Source organism: Notamacropus eugenii, chromosome 4 (genome assembly GCF_028372415.1).
Source record: "Notamacropus eugenii isolate mMacEug1 chromosome 4, mMacEug1.pri_v2, whole genome shotgun sequence".
NCBI lineage: Eukaryota > Metazoa > Chordata > Mammalia > Diprotodontia > Macropodidae > Notamacropus > Notamacropus eugenii.
In genome coordinates, this window is record NC_092875.1 from 234,507,278 (window position 1) to 234,529,789 (window position 22,512).

Below are 22,512 nucleotides of genomic sequence, written 5' to 3' on the forward strand. Positions count from 1 at the left end.
AAAAAATATAGAAGAGGGAACTAATATGATTTATATCAACCAAAGACTAAAATTCAAAAGATAACACAATCCAGCTTCAAAATTCCCCTTAATATGGTGGCACTTATAGGCAAATCTAAACAAAAGAAGGTGAAAAATAAGACTTCAGAAACTTTAAGTTTAAAGCCAGAAATTCCAAGTCATAGGAAAAATATCCATGGTCTCGAGGTATTTGTGGTGGTGAGAGAGGTAATAGAATGATCCGCAGATTAAAGAGTGAAAATGTACATCTGACAATGGAAGGGAGACTTTAAGAATCAAAAATTTATTCAAAGCAAAAGCAAAATTCCAGGTAGTGGGTACACCAAAACCTGCCAGTGTGGACTGCCATGGGGTTCACCATTTTAAGCCTTTCTTAAATGAAATGTAAGCTCAGCAGAGGCTGTTTCATTTGTGACTTTGTGTCTCCAGCACCTAACAACAACAAGATCAACAGTAGCTAACATTATTTGCGTAGCTCTTTACGGTTTGCAAAGTGCTTTACATGTAGTATCTCATTTGCTCTTTACCATGACCTTTTGAGGCATTGCTATCATCCTACATTTATGTATTAAGAAAATAAGGCTGAGAAACATTAGATTTTTGCCCTCAGTCACACAGCTAGTAAGTGTATGAGACAGGATGAAGTTGGAGTCAGGCCATAATCCATTCCTTGCACATCATGCTTAAGAAATGCTTTTGGAATTGAATTATATTCACCAACAGTTGCCAACTTGAAACTTTTGGGGCAGGGGGGAGAGGGACCAAATCTGGTTAATGGAAATCATCATCTTAAAACTAATAGTGAGGGGAAGCTAGGTGGCACAGTGGAGAGAGTACCATGCCTGGAGTCAGGAAGACCTGAGTTCGAATCCTCTCTCAGATACGTACCAGCTGTGTCATCCTGGACAAGTCATTTAACCCTATTTAACTCAGTTTCCTTATCTACAAAATGAGCTAAGACAAAAATGGCAAACAACTCCAGTATCTTTGCCAAGAAAACCCCAAATGGATTTTGTTAGACTGAACCCAACAGCAACAACCAAAAACAATAAGAAAAAACCCTGATTCTCCAAACTAAAAATGGAAGTCCAAGAGAAAATAAGGCTTCAACTGTAACATACTTAATACACAAGTCTTTTGGAACACTCATCTTGCAGAAGCAAGATGAAAGATATCCATATTTGTATTATAATCAATCAGCAAGCATTTATTAAATGCTCACCATGTGCCAGGCATACAAAGAAAAAACAAAAACAATCCCTGCTTTCAAAAAGCTTATATTCTAATGAAAATACAGAGAAAGAATAGCCCTAAAAGTAGATTACCATCCTGTTTCCCAGGTCTCTGATAGTTATTTGAAATGGAAGGTTCCACATTACAACCTACTATTGATCTCTACGTATGGCACAGTGGATAGAGTATCAGATTTGGGGTCAAAAGGACCTGAATTCAGATCCTGCCTCAGAAATATTAGCTGTGTGATCCTGGAACGATCATTTAACTTCTCTGTGCCTCAGTATCCTCATTTATAAAACTATGAAATTGGACTCCATGGTTTTGTAAGATCCCTTCCCATTCTAAATCTTGTGAGAACTAGCCTTGGAGTCCAGACCTGGTTTTAGGTTTCCCCAAAGCAACACACAAGCTATATGGCCTTGAGAAAGTCTCTTAATCTCCCCAGGCAATTCTCCCAGAGGAGGGGAACGTGCAACCATTTACATCCTCAAATACATCCTTTTGACTGAATCTAAACTTCATGTAAAGCATCACTTGAGGACCTAGAGGGCTACAAGTGGCCTGAAGGCTGCAGGTTCCCCACCCCTGTAAAAGCCTATTCAAATGTAGAGATAGTGTTGATCTGCCTTAGGAGTGGACGTTCACTCCCCAGGAGTTCCTACACAAATGAAATCAAGGTCAAACAAAACACAGAAACAATTATTCCTATGTTCTATTTATGATATACCCCACTGGACATGTAATCATAGTGCAAAAGCTGATTATATAAAATGTTTTCAAATGACTAAGGTGAATCAGATATTAGTAATCAAATCGACAAACCATCTCTTATCAAAAGCTCTGCCAAATGTCATCATTTACTTACCTCTTTCAATTTGTCCAGCTCATTTTGCAGAGCCTGTTTTGAGATTTCTACTTCAATTATCTTCTGTCGCAGAGTTTCATTTTCATCTTCAGCTTTCGCACGTTTTTCCTCCACAGTCTCAAGTTCATGGTGCAGTCTGACGGATACATCTTTGGCAACCTGTATGGAACCATGTGTATGATGACCAAGAGGTTGTGAAGCTTGAAGACAAGTAAAGACTGTCACTGAAATATGTGGCCCACCCAAAAAGTTCCTAAGAGAAGGAACAAAAATTGATTTTTCCCATTGATTCAAAGCCTGAAGTTCATGAACTTGTGTATATTTCAGTCTAGTGGTTTCCCTTGCAATCCTCTGTATTCTATTTTATGCATTTAAAACCATTATTCTAAGAAAGAGTCCAAAGGCTTAACCAACTGTCAAAAGGGTTCATATCACAAAACTGATTAAGAATTCTCGTTTTATACCAGACAGAAGAGACAATGGAAATATCTATGCCTATTATGAAAAACTTGAACTGTTACACTGATGTACTAGTTTAGAAGTGGCACAGTGAATAGAGGATTGGGCCTGGAGACAGGAAGATAGACCCTTATTAGCTGTGTGACCCTGGGCAAGTCACTTATCCCTGTTTGCCTCCATTCCTCACCTGTAAAATGAGCTAGAGAAGGAAATGACAAATCTCTCCAGTATCTTTGCCAAGAAAATCCCAAACAGGGTCATGAAGAGTCAGGCACAGTTGGAACTACTGAACTACATGGTTACATGACATAATATTGCAACATCAAAATTTCAATGCAGAAAAAACCCCACAAATTTACAAAAAATTGTTAAACAGAAAAAAAAGTGGGATTTACAATGAAATGTTATATAACCTGTCAGCTTGGGGTGGGGACAGAGTGGAGGGATGTCATTAATATCTCTTTCAATAATTCTTTCTTGATTCCCTCAAGTACTACTTGCCCCATCCTCAAATCACTATGTATGTATGTATGTGAATATAAATATATATGTGTGTATATATGTATATCTTGTATCTCACACTGTATATATATTTTCTTTCTATCATCCACCATCTGTCTTTCAATCTATCTATATCTTTTACTTTATTTAAATGTCAACATATTTTCCTTCCTCCACTACTCATACAAAGTAAATTCTTTGCAGGTTAAGGATTATATTATTTTTATATATGTTTGTATATATGTGTTTTTATATTTGCTTATATATGTTTACGTATTATATATTTGTTATATGTATGCATATATTTATATTTGTATATCCAATGTCTGGCACATAATAAGTAATTTATTGATGATAGATATTATTACATATTTATAGAAAGTTTTTGTTATAAGGGAGGGCCCAATTTAGAGGAAAGGTAGATATTTAGAAATAGCTATGGCAGTATCAAAGATAGAAAAAAACTAAAGCTAAACTAAACAAATCATTTAGGCCTTGTGGGAGAAAAAAAAAGTATGTATGCTGTATATATATATACATTCATATACAGAATATGCACAGATAGGCGCATATAATTCATTAGGAATTCAAATTGAAAATATAGCTAAACGTTTTCCATATATGTATGATAGGATACTTTAAATTAAAAATCAGTTGACCGTTTTTATCATCCAGTAGACAATGCGGAAGAATCTTTTTTTCTATCACAGATGGCAGAAATATCACTACAGAAATACCAATCTCCATCACGTTATATTTAATGGTATTTTGATTGCTAGCATTTTATCACTTTTAATAGAACTGAGAACTTTTTTCCATTCTCATAATGAAAGGCTAAAATGACATTTCTCAGAAGTGCTCAGCTTTGTGGAGAGGCAATATGATATATAATTAATCTTTAGATAAATGACTTGCTATGTGGGTCACTAGAGAGTCTCTAAAGTTGGGTGGAAAGAGAAAAAAAAGGAAAAATTCTAGAATTCCATCACTTCATTCCCCTTTTCTACACTTGGCCCTAAGAAAGACATGGGCAAATTAATAATGCTCTGATTTCCTGTTCTGTGACATGGTGACCTTAAGATTCCCTCCCATATTATGGGAATGTCAGATTGTATCACCATCTGGAAATAAAAAATGACCTAAAAATGCTAAATGGCTATAGGCATCTTTAGCGAGTGACCTGAGAAACTGAACTCCTCTTTAACATACTCCAAAATTATTCTATATGTTTTCCACAGATGTTCATTCATTCAATAGCTGTTATGTTAAAGGCATTGTCTAGTGCCATGGTGGAGTCAAGTAAGAATAAGACAATATACATTTTCTCATGGAGCTTATGGCAAAATGAAATGTATCAATAACTAAATATTTTAATTAAACTGAATTACAAGGGAGGGAGAGGGAAGGAAATGATTTCTCACTTAGGGCTTTGGGAGAGGGGCAGGGGTGGAGAATGAGTTCAAAGATGGCTTCATGGAAAAAACAGAAGTTGAACTGGACATTGAAAGATGGGTTGGAATTACACATGCAGAGCTAGGGAAAGAAGGATATCAGTGGGAACAAAAAGCAGGGAGGTATATTTGAGGAACAATGAGGCATCTGAGGGGAATGTAGGGTGTGTGAAGGACACTGTCGGTAGAAAAGACTGAGTAGGAAGTTCTTGAGGTGTTTTCATCCTGTTTGGGGACCAATTGAGATTTATTTTCTCTAACAGTTCTCTTGTCTAAATTTATTTTTATTCTATGGAATAAAATAAGCATTTTCATAACATAGCATAATAAAAAAAGATGATTGCATATGAAACTGCAAGTCTGTTATGTATAACTGGTTATTCCTCTTAAATATACTACAAAGTTATCATGCAAATTTGTTTTTTCTTTTTTGCCTTCCCTCCCCACCTTAGAGATGGCCACCATTAAAACACAAATAGGTACATATGTGTTTGTGTGTGTGTGTGTGTATGTAAAAATATTCAATATATAGTGCTATTTATCAGTTCTTTGGATGCAGATAGCATCTTTCTTTATATGTTCTTTATAATTAATTTGGGTATATATAAAGTTTACTCTGATTCTTAACCTCTTTGTGTCATGAACCCCTTTGGCAACCTGGCAAAACCTATAGAACTCTTTTCAGTATAATATTATTAAATGAATAAAATAAAACACATAAGATTACAAAAGAAACCAATTATATTGAAATATAGTTATCCCAATACTATTTTTTTAAGTTGACCAGACCACAGATTAAGGATCCCTGATCAAGACGTTGCATTAATTTTACATTGTACATACGTCTTGATCAATGGTACTGTGGTTGTTCTTCAGCTTTGCTAAGAAAGACCCTAGCAAACCCAACAATATATTTGGACAGATCTCTGAAAAGATAAGACTACAATTAACGATATATAAAAAGTGCTTTGTAAAACATAAGATACTTGCTAAAGTTACCTATCATCAGTATCAACACCACCATCCTTATACTTCAAAATCTTATAAGTAACATGCTTCCAGCTTAGTGTCCAAATACAATCTTTCTCAAAACAAAGAACTACCCCATAAACCACAAATTTGAGAATTACTTAGGGTTTTTTTTTTAATTCCCAGAATCAAGATTCTATCCACAACAAAGACAAAAAAACACACACACACACACACACACACACATACAACCCAACGACAACAAAAACAGCTTTTGTCAGGAAGGCGTGCTTGAGTTCCATTGATCACACACCTTTAAATCTTGCTCCAGACTTCTGATAAGTTCTCCATCCACCTGACCAGTCTGAGCAACCTTCAGGCTTTTCTGTTCAGCTTTCCTGAGACGGTACTGTAGGATACGGCAGTTTTTATTAGCACGGTCCAGTTCTCGTCTGAGTTCCTGCAGTTGGTAAACATCTTCTTCTAAATAGCTATCCCGCATCTCTTCCATTTCTGCACGGAGTTCATCCAGTTCATCCTGTACAAACCCAAACCAAGCAGATTTACAAGCCTATTTCGTCCAAAACAAAATAAAACAAAAAACCCACCCAGTTTTACAGGCCTACAAATACAAAAACCAGCACACTTAAGAATTAACTTTGAATGCACAAAGTTATCCTAACTGATGTTTTATTGGATTCTGCTATGATAAGAGGAGCCTTTGGGATTTGCCTTCCAAAGTGATGTCCTTAAAAGCCTTGGTCTAGCCTTACAACCCCAGACATTAAAGAGTAGATAATTATTACAGGTGCTAGATTCTGGAATGGATTCCACAGCAACTCTTGAGCTTCTGTAAGCACAATTGAAATGAAAGTTCTTTGGTCTACAACCTTAATTTAATTGTTTGTTACTGTTAGAACCACAACATACATTTAAACGTATATAAATTTCTACTTCAAAACATGCATCTCAGCTTTCAGACAAGACACCAACAATTCCATATCAGGATTATTTGGATTATTAAGAGGACAATTTTTTTTTGGTAATGTAATGTTTCTCCCACATAAAATATAAGCTCCTGGAGGGCTATTGACCTCCTCTATTTCATTTCTCATCCATACCTACTACCGTGAAGCTTTACTATAGATGGATAATCCATATACATAAAAAAGACTTAGTCACTTGGTATGGCAGCTGCCATAGGAGATAAAGGGCTATCTTTGGAGAAGAAGATGTGGTTCTTTTTTCCCCCTCCACATTAACCATGATGTGAGGGATGGAGGCGGGGAAAGCAAGAAAAATAAAGTGAAAGAAAATATGCTTCAATCTACACTCAGAGTTCATTTGTTCTCTCTCTGGAGGTGGACAGCATTTTTCATCATGAATCCTTTGGAATAGTTGTGAATCATTATATTGATCAGAGAAGCTAAATCTTTCACAGCTGATCACCATTACAATATCACTGTCACTATGTACAGTATTCTCCTGGTTCTGCTCACTTTACTTTGTATCAGTTCATATAAATCTTCCCAAAATTTTCTGAAACCATCCTGCTTGTCATTTTTTTGTATAGCCCAATAGTGTTCCATCACAATCATAGGCACAGCTTATTCAGTCATTTCCCAATTGATGGGCATCCCTCAGTTTCCAATTCTTTGCCATAACAAAAAGAGCTGCTATAAACATTTTTGTATGCATGGTTCCTTTTCCCTTTTCTTTGAGCTCTCCAAGTACAAACCTAGTAGTGGTATCATTAGGTTAAAGGATATGCATAATTTTAAAGCTCTTTGGGTATAGTTCCAAATTTTTCTCAAGAACAGTTAAACTTGTCCATACCTCCACCAATGGCAGTGCATTAGTATACCTATTTTTCCACCAGCATTTATCATTTTCTTTTTCTGTCATCTTAAACAATCTGATGGGTATGCAATGGTAACTCAGAGTTTTAGTTTGTATTTCTTCAATTTTTAGTAATTTTGAACATTTTTTCAAATAGTTATTTAAAGCTTTTACTTCTGAAAATGGCATGTTTGTGTACCTTAACCCTTTGTCAAACAGAGAATGAATTTTATTTTTGTAAATTTGTCTCAGTTTCCTAGATATTTGAGAAATGAGATCTTCTTCAGAGAAAAGTGCTGTAACAACACCCCCTTCCAAGTTTCCTGATTTCCTTCTAATTTTGGCTGAACTGGTCTTTTTTTTTGGCAAACCTTTTTAAATTTAATGTAATGAAAATTATCCATTTTACCTCCTATGATCTTCTCTATGTCTTGTTCGGGTCATAAATTCTCCCCTTTATCCATAGATCTAACAGATAATTCCCCTCCCTCCTACTTTCCTAATTTGCTTATGATTTCACCCTTTATCACTAAATCATGTAACATGGTTTACTTAATCTTGGTGTATATAGTGTGAAAAGTTGGTGGTCTACATTAAGCTTCTGCCAGATTGTATTCCAATTTTCCTGGCAGATTTAGTCAAATAATGAGTTCTTGTTCCAATATCTTGGATCTTAAGATTTATAACACATTAGTTTACTATGGTCATTTACTTCTGTATATTGTGTGCCTAATATATGCCATTCATCCACCACTGTATTTCTTATCCAGTATCAGATTGTTCTGATGATTACTACCCTTCAGGATAGTGTGAGATCTGGTACTTATAGGTTACCTTCTTCCAATGTTGTTGTTATTTTTGACTGATACTCTTGATATTCTTGGCCTTTTGTTCTACCAGATGAATTTTGTTCTTATTTTTTCTAGTACTACAAAATAATTCTTTGGTTGTCTGAGTAGTACAGCATTGAGTAGGTAAATTAATTTAGGTAGTATTGTCATTTTTATTTTTTATTATACTGTCTCATTCAACCCATGAGGAATAATATTTCTCTTACTGTGTAGATTTTCTTTATTTGTGTGAAAAGTGCCTTGTAATTGTGTTTATATAATTCCTGTGTTTATCTTGGCAGGTAGACTCTCAAGTATTCTATACTGTATGCAGTTAATCTAAATGGGATTTCTGTCTCTTTCTACTGGATTTTAGTGGATATGTGTATGTGCGTGCCTGTGTGTGTGTACGTATATAATAAAAACATTTATATGCTGTTTATTTTTGCAGGTTTGTTTTATATCCTGCAAATTTTCTAAAGCAGTTAATTGTTCCAACTACTTTCATTTACTCTTGGTTTTTCTACATCATATCAACTGCAGAGTGATAGCTTTGATTCTTCATTGCCTATTCTTTTTCCTTTGATTTATTTTTCTTGTCATTATGATTGCTAACATTTCTAGTACAATATTGAATAATAATGGACATTCTTGCCTCATTGTGATCTTACAATAAGGTTTCTAGCTTATCTCATTACAAATAATGCTCGTTAGACAGATACCACTTATCATTTTAAGAAAAGCTCCAGGCCAAGATGGTGGAGTAGAAAGATGCGTATACTCTAGTGCTTCCCCACAGCCCACAAAATACCTGTGAAAAATGACTCTTAACAAATTCTAGAGCAGCAGAAGCCATAGAACAACAAAGCAAAAAAGGTTTCTAGTCAAAGGTAACCTGGAAGGCCAACAGGAAAGGTCTATCTCACAGGACACTGAGCATAGTGGAGCCCAGCCCTGGCCATGCAGCCCTGGGAGGAACAGGACCTGAATAGACCTCCAGGGCAGAGTTCCCAGCAGGGAGGGTCCCAGATACCTCAACCCACAAGTGACAAAAAAGCTCTAAAGGTCAGTGTGGGAGGGCTTTCCCAGCTGGGCAAGAGGGAACAAGGTTCCTCCAGCAATAGACGCAGGCAATGGCAGAGGTCACAGTAGCAAACTGCTGGCATCTACCGTGGCCAGGAAGCAACCTGGGTCCATTGTCCAGCTCAGCTTAAAGCCTCTGGTGGTAAGGAGCAGCTGATCTAAACCTCAATACTGAGTGATGGCCCTGCCCCCACCCAAAGCCCTGGGGAATCAAGCAGATGAGTCGAATCTCAGCCTTGAACATGGCAGATCATCCTCTTGACAAAGGATTCAGAAATCAAGTAACTGGCTAGAAAAATGCCCAAAAAAGGGAAAAAAAATAAGACTATAGAAGGTTGCTTTCTTGGGGAACAGGTGTCTCTTCCCATCTTTTCAGATGAGGAAGAACAAGGCATACTGTCACAGGAAGTCAAGGCCCCTGCCTCCAGTGCCTCCAAAGGGAACTTAAACTGGGCTCAGGCAATAGAAGAGCTTGAAAAGTGAGTTAACAGCTTGCTAGAGGAGAACCAAAAAAATGCTGAGGAAAATAACACTTTTAAAAAGAGGCTAACTCAACTGGAAAAAGAGGTCCAAAAAGCCAATGAGGAGAAGGAGGTTTTAAAAAGCAGAACTAGCCAAATGGAAGTGAAGGTTCAAAAGCTCACTGAACAAAATAATTCGTTGAAAGAGAGAATTGAGTTCAGGGAAATGAATGACTATGAGTTAAACCAAGCAGTTAGTAAACAAAACCAAAAATTTGAAAAAATAGAAGATAACGTGAAACATCTCATTGGAAAAACAACTGACCTGGAAAATAGATCCAGGAGAGACAATTTAAAAATTATGGGACTACCTGAAAGTCATGATCAAAAAAAGAGCCTAGACATTATCTTCCATGAAATTATCAAGGAAAACTGTGCTGATATTCTAGAACCAGAAGGCAAAAAAAAAAAATATTGAAGGAATCCACCAATCACCTCCTGAAAGAGACCTGAAGAGAGAAACTCCTAGGAATATTGTGGCCAAATTTCAGAGTTCCTAGGTCAAGGAGAAAATACTGCAAGCAGCTAGAAAGAAACAATTCAAGTATTGTGGAAATACAATCAGGATAACATAGGATCTGGCGGCTTCAACATTAAGGGATCATAGGATTTGGAATAGATATTCCAGAAATCAAAGGAACTGGGATTAAAACCAAGAATCACCTACCAAGCAAAACTGAGTATAATACTTCAAGGGAATAAATGGTCATTCAATGATATAGAGGACTTTCATGCATTCATGATAAAAAGACCAGAACTGAAGAGAAAATCTGACTTTCAAACACAAGAATCAAGAGAAACATGAAAAGGTAAACAGGAAAGAGAAATCATAAAAGACTTTCCAGTGTTGAACTGTTTACATTCCTACATGGAAAGAAAATATTTATAACTCTGGAGACTTTTCTCAGTATTTGGGTAGGTGGAAGGATTGCACATACACACACACACACACACACAGAGTACAGGCTGTGTTGAATCAGAAGAGATGATATCCACAAAAAAAAGCAAATTAAAATAAAAATTAAGGGGTGAGGGAGGAAAATACTAGGAGGAGAAAGGGAGAAATTTCAATGGAGAAGAAAAGGGAGAAAGGGAGAGGGGAAAAGTGAAGCTACTCTCTGCACATATGGCTTAAGGAAGAAATAACATACATCTATCTTACACTACAAGAAAGTAGGGGAGTAGGTGACAAGTGGGGTGAGGGGAATGATAGAAGGGAGGGCAAATGGGAGAAGGGAGTAACTGGAAATAAACACTTTTGGGAAGGGACAAGGTCAAATGAGAGAATAGAAAAAAAAGAGTGGGATAGAATAGGATAGAGGGCAATATACTTAGTATTACATAACATGATTATTATGGAAGTCTTTTGCAAAACGACACATATATAGTCTGTATTGAATTGCTTGTCTTCTCAGTGGGGATGGGTAGGGAGGTAGGAAGGGAGAGAAGTTGGAATTCAAAGTATTAGAAACGAATGTTGAGAATTATTATTGAATATAACTAGGAAATAAGAAACACAGGCTATGGGGTATAGAAATTTATCTTGCCCTACAAGAAAAGAGAGAAGATGGAGATAAGGGAGGGGTGAGGTGTGATAGAAGGGAGGGCACATTGAGGGAAGGGGTAATTAGAATGTAAGGTATTAGGGGATGGGGGAGGGGAGAGATGGGAAGAAAAACTGGACATGTTACAAAGTGATATAAAAGCAATTAGTATTAAAACAACTGACTAAATTTAAAAAAAAAGAAAAAGGAAAAGAAAAAGAAAAGCTCCATTTATTCCTATACTTTCTAGTGTTTTTTTTTTAAAATAGAAATGGATATTGTATTTTATCAAAAGCTTTTCCTACATCTATTATTACATGGTTCTTGTTCCTTTTTAAATTTATATAGTCAATTATGCTTATAGTTTTTCTAATATTGAACTAATTCTGCATTTCTGGTATAAATCCCATTTGGTCAGAATGTATGAACTTTGTGATGTATTGCTGTAATCATTAGTCTATAGTTTTCTTTCTCTGTTTTTTCCTCTTTCTAGGACAGGTGTCAAAACGATATTTGTGTCATAGAAGACATTTCGCAAGACCCTTTACTTATTTTTTAAATAACATATAATATTGAAATTAATTGTTTTTAAGTGTTTGGTAGAAGTCACCTGTAAATCTATCTGGTCCTGAGGATTTTTCTTATGGAGTTCATTTATGATTTGTTCAATTTCTTTTTCTAAGGTAAGGTTATTTTAAGTATTCTGAGTCCTTTTCTATGAAATCTAGGTAATTTATATTTTTGTAAATGTTTATCCATTTAATTTAGATTGTCATTTTATTGACATATAATTGGGCAAAATAGCTCTTAATAAGCTATTAATATTAATAAGCTCTTAATCTTACTTTCATTCATGCAGTATTTGCCCTTTTCATCATATTCAGTACCGGCAATTTGGTTTTCTTCTTTATTTTTTAAAATCAAGTTTTAAAATTAAAAATTATATTTTTTTCCATATAATCAGCTCCTAGTTTTATTTATTAGTTCAATGCTTGTTTGCTTGTTTCTTTAACTTTCTATTTTGAGGATCAGGAGTTCTACTTTGGTGTTTAGTTGGGAATTTTGTAATTTGTTCTTTCTCTAGTTTTTTTGTTGTTTACCCAAATCATTGATCTTCTCTCTGTCTCTCTGTCTCTGTCTCTGTCTCTCTCTGTCTCTCTGTCTCTCTGTCTCTCTGTCTCTCTCTCTGTCTCTCTCTCTCTCTCTTTCTCTCTCATATAAGCATTTAAAGATATAAAACTTTTGCCAAGTACTGCTTTGGCTGGCTGCATCCCACAAATTTTGGTGAGTTGCCTCATTGTTGCTTTTCTCTTTAATGAAAATATTAATTGCTTCTTTGATTTGTTCTTTTTCTCATTCTTTAGAATTAGGTTATTTAGTTTCCAATTAATTTTAAATCTATGCTTCCATAGCCCTTTATTGAATGTAATTTCATTGCGTTGTTCTTTGAAAGGGATGCATTAAATATTTCTGCTTTTGTGCATTTGTCTGTGAGCTTTTATGCTCTAAGTTGGTCAGTGTTTGTGAAGGTACCATAAACAGCTGAAAAAGAGGTATACTTCCTTCTATTCTCATTCAGCACTCTCTAAAGGTATACCATATTTACCTTTTCTAAAATTCTATTGATCTCCTTAACTTCTTTATTTTATGGTTAGATTTATTTAAATCTGAGAGAGGAAAATTGAGTCCTCACGCTAGCATAGTTTTACTCTATTTTTTCCTATAACTCTTTTAACTTTTCCTTCAAGAATTTGAATGTTATGTAATTTGGTGTATATAAGTTTAGTACTGATATTACTTCATTTCTGTAGAGCCTTTTAGTAAAATGCAGTATCCCTGAATATCTCTTTTATTTAGGTCTATTTTTGTTTTTGTTTTATCTGATCATAATTGCTACTCCTGATTTTTTCACTTCAGCTGAAGCATGATAGATTCTGCTCCAGTTCCTGATTTTAACTCTATGTCTTGCTTTTTCAAGTGTGTCTCTTGTAAACAATTTATTGTTGGATTCTGGTTTCTAGTTTATCTTCTACCTGCTTTCATTTTATGGGTGATTTCATCCATTTTTATTCACAGTTATAATTGTTAGTTCCTCTTCTATTTATCCTTCTTTTTCTTACCTTGTCCTCTCTTCAAAAATTTATTTAGCTTTTGATCACTACCTTCCCTAAACTATCCCTCCTCTTACCAACTTCTTTCTCTTAGGCCTTCCCTTCCTAATTCCTGTTGGGTGAGATGAATTTTTATGCCCAACTCTGTGTGCATATATGTATATATACATATATGCATGCATGCATGCATGTATGTATGTTTATTTTTATGTGTGTATATATATGTACATATTATTCCATCTTTGAACCAGTTCAGATTCCCCATTTTCTCTCCCATTATAAAAACTCTTTCCTGTTTGCACCTCTTTTATATGAGATAATTTTTCTCAATTTTCTTCTCCCTTCCTCCATTCTCCCAGTGAACCTTTCTTTCTCATCTTCTTTTTTTTTTTGAGATGATCTCAACATAACAGACTCATACCTAAACCCCTGTCTATGTAGATTCTATCTAACTACCCTAATAATGATAAAGTTAGGAATAACAGGTATCATCTTCCCATTTTGTGGTTGTGTCATTTCAGTCATGTCTGACTGTTTGTGACCCTATTTGGGATTTCCTTGGCAAAGATACTAGAGTGGTTTGCCATTTCTTTCTCATTCTCATTTTGCAGATGAGGAAACTGAGGCAACCAGGGTTAAGTGACTTGTCAGGGTCACAAAACTAGTAGGTATCTGAGGCTGGATTCGAACTCATGAAGATGTGTCTCTGATTCCAAGTTCAGTGTTCTATCAACTAATTGCACCTCCACCCATTCATACCTTCCCATATAGGAATATAAATAATTTAACCTTATTAAGTCTATGACTTTTCATTCATGTTTAACTTTTTATGCTTCTCTTGAGTTTTCTGTCTGAATGTTGAATTTTCTATTCAGCTCTTGTCTTTTCATTAGGAATGCTTGAAAGTCCTCTATTTCATTAAATAACCTTTTTTTCCTGTGTAGGACTTTACTCAGTATTTGAGTAGATTACTCTTGGTTGTGATCCTAACTCCTTTACTTTATGGAATATAATATCCCAAGTCCTCTTCTTCTGTGTAATGGTAGCTGCTATATTTTATGTTATCCTGAGTGTAGCTCCATAGTATTTGAATAGCTATAGAATTTGGCTATAGTATTGCTAGAATTTTTTAATTTTGGAAGCTCTTTTCAGTAGGATCTCAGTTCCATTGTGACCACAGACTATAACCACTTCTTCTCTGCCTTGAAACTGTGACCCAGAACTATGTAATAGACAAATGACCCACCAAATGGCATCTGGTCCTATGCCAGATGCTAGCATATCATATCTTTCTAACAAAGTGTTTAGTCCCCTTGCTGTACATAGGTGTTTAGCACTTCTGGAAACACTATTGTTTCTGTTGTCACTTCCTTCAAGTCCCATAGCCAGTACTACTTTTGTCATGATGAACTCCTGGCCAATCCTTGCTTCAGTGTCTGCATACCTTTCTTTTTGTCCTCTTAAATTATCCTGGGCTGAGTCATGGTGACTTTTTTTTGTCATCCAGATCAGAACTTGGTTTGATGAGTGTTTAAAAAATTCTTTAGTTGAGTTGGGAGAGCTCATAAGAAGTGTTCATTTCACTCTGCCATCTTGGCTCTATCTCTAAAGATGTGATTTCAAGTTCCATCTATAATGCATACTGGTAGTATGATTATAGGCAAGTCACTTAAACTCTCAGCATCCCAGGCTAAGATATATGTATTCGTATATACAAGAATTATAATTCTCTGTCTGTGGAAGGAGTTCCAGTAGTGGAGTTCCCTTCAGGTATGAAATTTCAGATACCAATCAAAAACAACAAATCAGGACATAAATACATCACTATTTCCTTACTGCCTTTCGTTGTCCTAATTCCAAACTACTCTTTTCAACTCCATGCAAAAACATTCCAATACTACCAAAATAAATTCTACTAAGGTATTAGAAAAAATGTTAGCTGGGATATCAAATTTACTGGGTGAACTAAGAAAAGCTTTGGAAGGAAGAAGACTAAGGAAACAGTAACAAACCTGTTCTTTGCACAGTAAAATTAGTTGTGATTAAGAAGCCTCCAGAGCACAAAAAACTGCCATTCCCATTCAATTCATCTGTATATCATTGATGAATCTTGAGAGAAAAATTCTTACATAAATTTAACTACATTAAATAATAAATGTTTATATTACTGCTCTACTGTACTATGATTCTCGCTATTTATTGTTAATCCTACATTCAATCAAAAACCCAGATAATAGACAGGAGAATTTTTCCCCTAAACTAGAGCCTCCTTTCTTTCTGATGAAATATTTTACATTTTCCTTTATTTCACTAGTCTCTTGATTTTGTTTTATTGTTTCTTGATGTCTCATGGACATCACAGTTTTTACTTGACTAATTCTAATTTTTAAGGAGTTATTTTCTTCAGTGAGGTTTTGTACCTCAGTGACATTACCAAATTCTACTAAAGCATTTTTGAAATTTGCTTAGCATTCAGTCCAAAAGATACACTGACAATTCTCACAGACAACAAAACAAAACAAAACCAAAAACTACAGAATGACTTATAGCTTGTTGGGAATAAAGGTTTATGGGTTGTAGACAGTTCTCCATTTGACCTATGTTCAACATTGTCATCATTTTCTCTATAGAAAACATCTCCAAAGTGATAGCTTTCTTCCTCTACATTACTCCAATTACTGCATCACACAGAATGACCAACCTAGTTGACTATTATTTGAAATGGAATCTACAGTCAAAAAAAAACATCCAAGAGATGTTTTTTTTAAAAACTTTACCATTTCCTAAACAATTAAATTAATAAAATTTTTCCTTCTTTGTTTCCAAGAGTCTTTATAGACTTTACATAATAATGAAAGATGACTTCCTTGACATTAATATAATAATTAATAAATCACTAATTTATGTAGCACCTACTATGTGCCAGATGCTGTGCTCAGTGCTTTATTCTTTGCTAAGTACTCCAATATCTACTAAGGACACATAAACCTTAAAGATGAAAATGAGTTAATCTTCAACCACAGTGATTGTTGATCTTTTGTCAAAATCATTGTGTAGGAAGCTCTGGGCTTGACTGACAAAAGTTAGTCCTTGCTGTTTATGAACTAAATATTTCAAGTTCTCATCTGAAAAGCTTAAATGTCTCACAAAAACTAATCCAAGTTTTCCCTATAATTTTAGCATTATTCTATTTTTGTAAGAATACTGAAGAGAACTAACAAAAGCATTTTAGTAGAACATGGAAATATTTTCTGAGTGAGTGACAATACTTGTAGTAGGTAGTTCTTCTAAAGAAATATTCCTTAAAAAGCATAACAATACTTGCACTACCAACCTTCTAGGAAAAACAATTTGTAAAACTGAGATACCTGTATCCCAACAAATCTCACTAAGGTAGCACTTTATACATTAAAAGAGTTTACAATAACTTAGGGATGTAGGAAACAATCTTCCCCATCATCACACAGATGAGAAAATGAGGTTCAGAAAGACTGCAATTTGCCCACAGTCACACAGGGCTCCTGATCAACAGCACCAAGATTTCAACTCAGGTCTCTTCGTTCCTTTCCATTACATCATACTTATTATATGTGAGTCTTTGTTTCAAATCTCTGAACTTCCTCAAACAAATTCAAAGTTTTTTTTTACTTCTGTATTTCATAAAATTTGAAATTAATTAAGATTATTCATTCATTCAAGACAGCATGCCAATTCATCACAGTGGCTAGTATCTCCCCCTAAAAATTACTTTGCTCATACTTTGTATATTCTTACATGTGTATAGTTGTTTCCTCCCATAGAATATTAGCTTCTTCAGGGCAAGGACTATTTTAATTTATGTCTTTGTAACCCCTCAATGACTAGCACAATGCCAGGTACCAGAGTAAGTGCTTAATAAATGTGTATTTGTTGATCCAGGTAATAATGCATAGTGCAGGAGTAGGCAACCTGCAGCCTTGAGGACATTTGTGGCCTTCTAGGTCCTCAAGTGAGGTCTTTTGACTAGACCAAGTTTTACAGAACAAATCCTTTTATTAAGGGGATTTGTTCTGTGAAGTTTGGATTCAAAGGACTGCATTTGAGCACCTACATGTTCACATATGGCCTTATGGCCGCTGGTTTCCTGTCAATGGAAGAACAAATTTAGGGCTCTATTATCATGTCTTGACCCACCACTGGATATTTTTCCATTTAAGTCTTATGTTTAGGAAAATGTTTTCCTAAAAATATTGTATATATAAAATCATATCTATAACATTATATATGCTATATATAATCATATCAATAACATTTATATATATATATACATACATACATATATATTTATATATGTTACCATACTTGGGGTAATAGAGTTTAAATTGTGGGCAAAAAGTATCTCCAAGATCTTTCAGAGGAATGGAGACTTTGGCTATTCAAAAGAGCACATTGGACAAACAGAAAACAATCTCTGCGATCTGCCTCAAAATAGAGCTTTAATGAATAAGTGGGGGAGGACAAGAGCTTAATGAAGAAGTGGGGATGATAGCCACTGACTGCTCATGCTAAAAGCTGGTGCTTTCACTTTCTGTCATTCTTGTAGTTTTTTCCAGCTAATCAAAACAAGGAAGCTCTGGGCTCTGAAAACAAATCTCAAAGCTGGACAGGACCTCAAGGGCACCTGGTCCAACATCGTCATCATCATCATCAATCCCAATAACAATAATAATATCTAAAAATGATACAGCACTTTAAGATTTGGGAAATACTTTCCATGCTAATTCATTTGATCTTCTCAACAACCTTGGTGGATAGGTGCTATCATTATTCCTGTCTTACAGATAATAGATAATAGATATCTACATATAGATAATATAATATATATATAATATAAGTAATATCTATAATAGATAATATAATATCTACAGATAATAGAGCTAACGTCACCTGTCCAGGATCCCATCTCCTCTGTAAGTGATGATAGATAGAGCTTTTGCTTACAGGACTCTAGGGAAGGGAACTCACTATCTCTGGGGGCAGCCTGTTGTATTTTTAGATACTCTAATTGTTGGGAGAGTCACCTTAATTTAACTTAATTTACCTTAATTTGCTCTTTTGCCAAGGCCACCAGCCATTCTATGGATCCAGACAACAAGCATCATTTTTCTCCCTAGTAAAAGTACTACAAATACTTGAGAATAGCTATTATGTCATAGGATCATAGCAGGCTATCATCCCCCACTTCTTCATTAAGCTCTGATCCTCCCCCACTTATTCAAATACTTGAGGATAGCTATTATGTCATAGGATCATAGCTTAGAGCTAAAAGGAATCTTAGAGACCATTTAACCCAGGGGTGGGGAACCTAGGGCCTTGAGGCCACATGTGGCCCTCTAAATCCTCAAGTGCCACCCTTTGACTGAATCTGAACTTCACAGAACAAATCCCCTTAATAAAAAGATTTGTTCTGTAAAACTTAGACTCAGTCAAAAGGCTGCACTCAAGGACCTAGAAGGCCACATGTGGTCTCTAGGCTGCAGGTTCCCCACCCCAGCTTTAGTCCAAACCCTCCCCTCATTTTGCATATGAAAAAGTGAGGTCCCAGAGAGGCAAAATTATTCTAGTACAGTATAAAAGATTGTACAAGCAGTAAGTAGCACAGTCAGAATTCAAACCCAGGTCCTCAGACTTCAAATCTAGTGTTCTTTCTACTCTATGACAGTGCCTCTCTAATGTCTACTATATCTTCCCCTGGCTAAACATTCCCAGTTCCCTCAACCAATCCTTGTATAGCCTGGGCTCCAAGCCCCCATTACCCTGACTGCCCCTAGCTTGCCCATGGACCCAGAACTAAACATAACAATTCAAATATGGTCTGATCAGGGCAGTCTGTCATCTCCCTTGTTCTGAAAATAATGATTCTATTAATGAGGACTAGAATTGCATTAGCTTTTTTTGGTAGCCATACCATGCCTGGCCTCATGCTGAACTTGTAAGGCACAAAATACTCCTAGGTTTTATATGCATGAATTCCTACCTAGACACACCACTTCCATCCTATAATTTGTATGGAGTGAAATGGTAGAAAGCCAGCATAGGAATTATCAGATGCTCTCTATGGATCTGAATGCTGAATAGAAATAGATAAGACTTTGCCCAAAGGGTTAGGTAGCTCTTTCAGCCAAGTTCCCATTTAAAGACAATCTCACTAAAGACAAGGTCTTCAATGACAGTTAACTATGCATAGTAAACTATGCAGAACACCTCCTCAAAGAGAGGTGATGGCCAGAGTGCAGAAAGGGACATATATTATTTGGACATGGCCAGCATAGGAATTTATTTTGCTTGATTATGTATATTTGTAATAAGGGTTTTGTTTTTCTTTATTTTTTTCCTCAGTTGGGGTGGGGGGAAATGAAAGGGAAAAAAATAGAAATCAATTTAGTTTAACAATAAAAAATGTATATAGAAAACATGAATCAACACTTAGAAATAATACATATATGCATATGAGCGTGTGTGTATATATGTGTGTGTGCATGAAAGAAGCACACACATATTTTGTTTCTACAAAGCTTGACTGTAAAGGGACTCAAGTCATCAAATGCCTGAAATTATCTGCTGCTCAAATGTCTTAAAAATTCTAATTTTGTCAAAGAAAAGAAGGGTTAACATCCTCTTTTCTTAGTTGGACTACCAACTCAGGATGACCTGAAACTCTTACTTAGATGCTTAAAGAAATGAGTTACATATACGTCTTCAAGATGACAGTAGATCAAGCTATAGTTCTTCCACTTAAATTGCAAATAATATTTGAGCTACCAAAAAGGGGAGAGACCATTGCAGTGTCAAATCTTATTCTTAACATAGGTCATTTTTTAGAACTAGGACAAAAATAATGATTCCTTGTATTTTTAAATTCCCTTAATAGGATGAAATAAGCTACTACAAAGGATCATTTAGAAAGGTTATAGAAAGAATTATAAATATTAGTGGTAACAATATAGAAGGCTTGACCATCAATAGTATATAAGATCATAATGATAATTGTTTTAAAAAAAATACTAGGATGCTAATGTTACAACAATGTCCTGATAACACATTTTGGTGTAGAACTATTTATATAGAACTCTCTAATGAACTCTAATAAAACTTAAAGATACCTCTCATCTGCATCTTAATGGAACTGAGTATAAAGTTGTATCTATCAAACAATTTTGAGATTGTAAAAAATGTCATTTTTGTCTATGCAGTAATTACTAAGGAAAATATATCCAATTCCACATATATTAAATTATCAGTGTCACTTCTATCACGTACATAGATGCTATCTATTACCTAGTTGAGAGGTTAATCTGATTTTAAAAGAATATTTTTTATCCTACAAAAGAAATTCTTTTATCACGCAAGCGTTGAGCTGTCAAGCCATCTTCCTCCTTCTTCATTACAAACCAAACCTTACTATGGATCTCAAACTAATGCTGCATTTGGTATTGGAGAAAACCCTGAATGAAAATGTATGTATTTTTAATATTTATGAAAATCTATAATAAGGTAATTACCCTTTTATAAATTTTAAACAAATAACAAATCCCTAGTTTTTCTTGTGCAGTATATTTTTTTACTTTTATTAAAAATTTTGTCTAGATTACATGACTTTAAATCATTTTTTTTCTATTTCAATAAGCTTTCTTTAAATAGACAATCTAGACAGTAAGAATAGTCATCTGGCTAATGTTACAATAATGCATTCTACTGAGAGCTTCAGACAGAAACTATTGTCTCTTGTAATATACAAATAATCCACTTCATTTCCCACTGGACAATGGAAGTGTTTGGAGCCGGGTCACAGCTGTGGCTAACAAGGCCTATGGACCTGCTACCATTGTTTACCAAACTGATATTTCACTCCAACAGCTGATGAACTCGGTGAGTTTCCAGTGATCAACATGATTTTGCCTCCTCGGATTATTACATCTATTCTTTCACATGACTAATACAGATTAGGTATGGAAAGAGAAGCTGTCAGAAAAGAATCAGAAGTAACTTGCACTTTGCAAAATGAAAGGGGGAGGGAAGAGTCAGTGAATTAAGAGGAGAGAGAGAGTTATTTTAAAAATACTGCATTATACAGGCACATGTTTCCCTGGCAGTGTCTCTTCTCTAAACTATATGGAGCTTTTGAACTCCTGTCTGCACAACTGTAGTTGTAACCATTAGGGATCTGAGAACCCTCCACAGTCACTGTCAAGGCCCTCTTTGGCTGAAGCCTAGAAGTACTTAATTTAAAGACTATCATAAGAAAACAGAAGCTGTGAAATAGAACGAAGCACACAATGTGTAAGAGATTCAGTGATTTGGTGTTAGGGGAGAGGGAGGCAGAAGCAGGAAAAAGGTCACCAGCTCCTTGCAGTCTTTTTCTCCTGGCTCCAGTGATTTGTTTAGACCATGATTATCATCAAGGAAGTAAAAAGATATTAAAAGGAATTTTCTCACTTTCAAAGTTTAGTCTGAGACACTCCTAGATAGTCATAAGAGTTCCAAAACTGCTTAAAATGACTAAAGGCAATAATAGAAAGGAAAATCCCATTCTAAATAACTATGAAATGCATAAAATATCCGGGGAATTGACCTACTCAAGCACATAAAAGACATAATGATTCAATTACAAAGTGTTCCTTAAAGAATTAAAGAATAACTTAAATAGCTGGAAGAATATTCATTGCTCATGGCTAGGCCATGCCAGTATTATAAAAATGACAATATTACCAGTTATTTTACACTTTTAATGTTCTACCAATCGGATTACCAAGGGGATATTTTCTAGAACTTGATAAAATGACAATTCATTTGGAAAAACAAATGATCTAGAACATCAAGGAAAAAGATGAAAAGAAATAGGGATGAAGGGGAAATACACTTTCAGACCTCAAACTATATTATAAAGCAGCAGTCATCACAACCATCTGGTACTGGTTAAAAAATAGAGATAGATCAGTGTAACAAACTAGACAAGACAGGATCAGAAATGATGGAAGTTAATAACCCATTGTTTGATTAAGTAGAAAACATAAATTACCTAGGAAAAAGCTTTTTATATTTG

The 22,512-nt window shown here is 35.1% G+C and overlaps 1 protein-coding gene across 1 annotated transcript in view; it reads right to left on the reverse strand.

Annotated features, from left to right (window-relative positions):
* The window catches only part of MTCL1 (microtubule crosslinking factor 1), a 179,451-nt gene that overhangs the window by 148,983 nt on the left and 7,956 nt on the right, over window positions 1–22,512 (reverse strand). Inside the window, 2 exon segments of the mRNA XM_072604251.1 lie at window positions 2,123–2,281; window positions 5,816–6,040. Coding sequence (XP_072460352.1) covers window positions 2,123–2,281; window positions 5,816–6,040 — 384 coding nt within the window.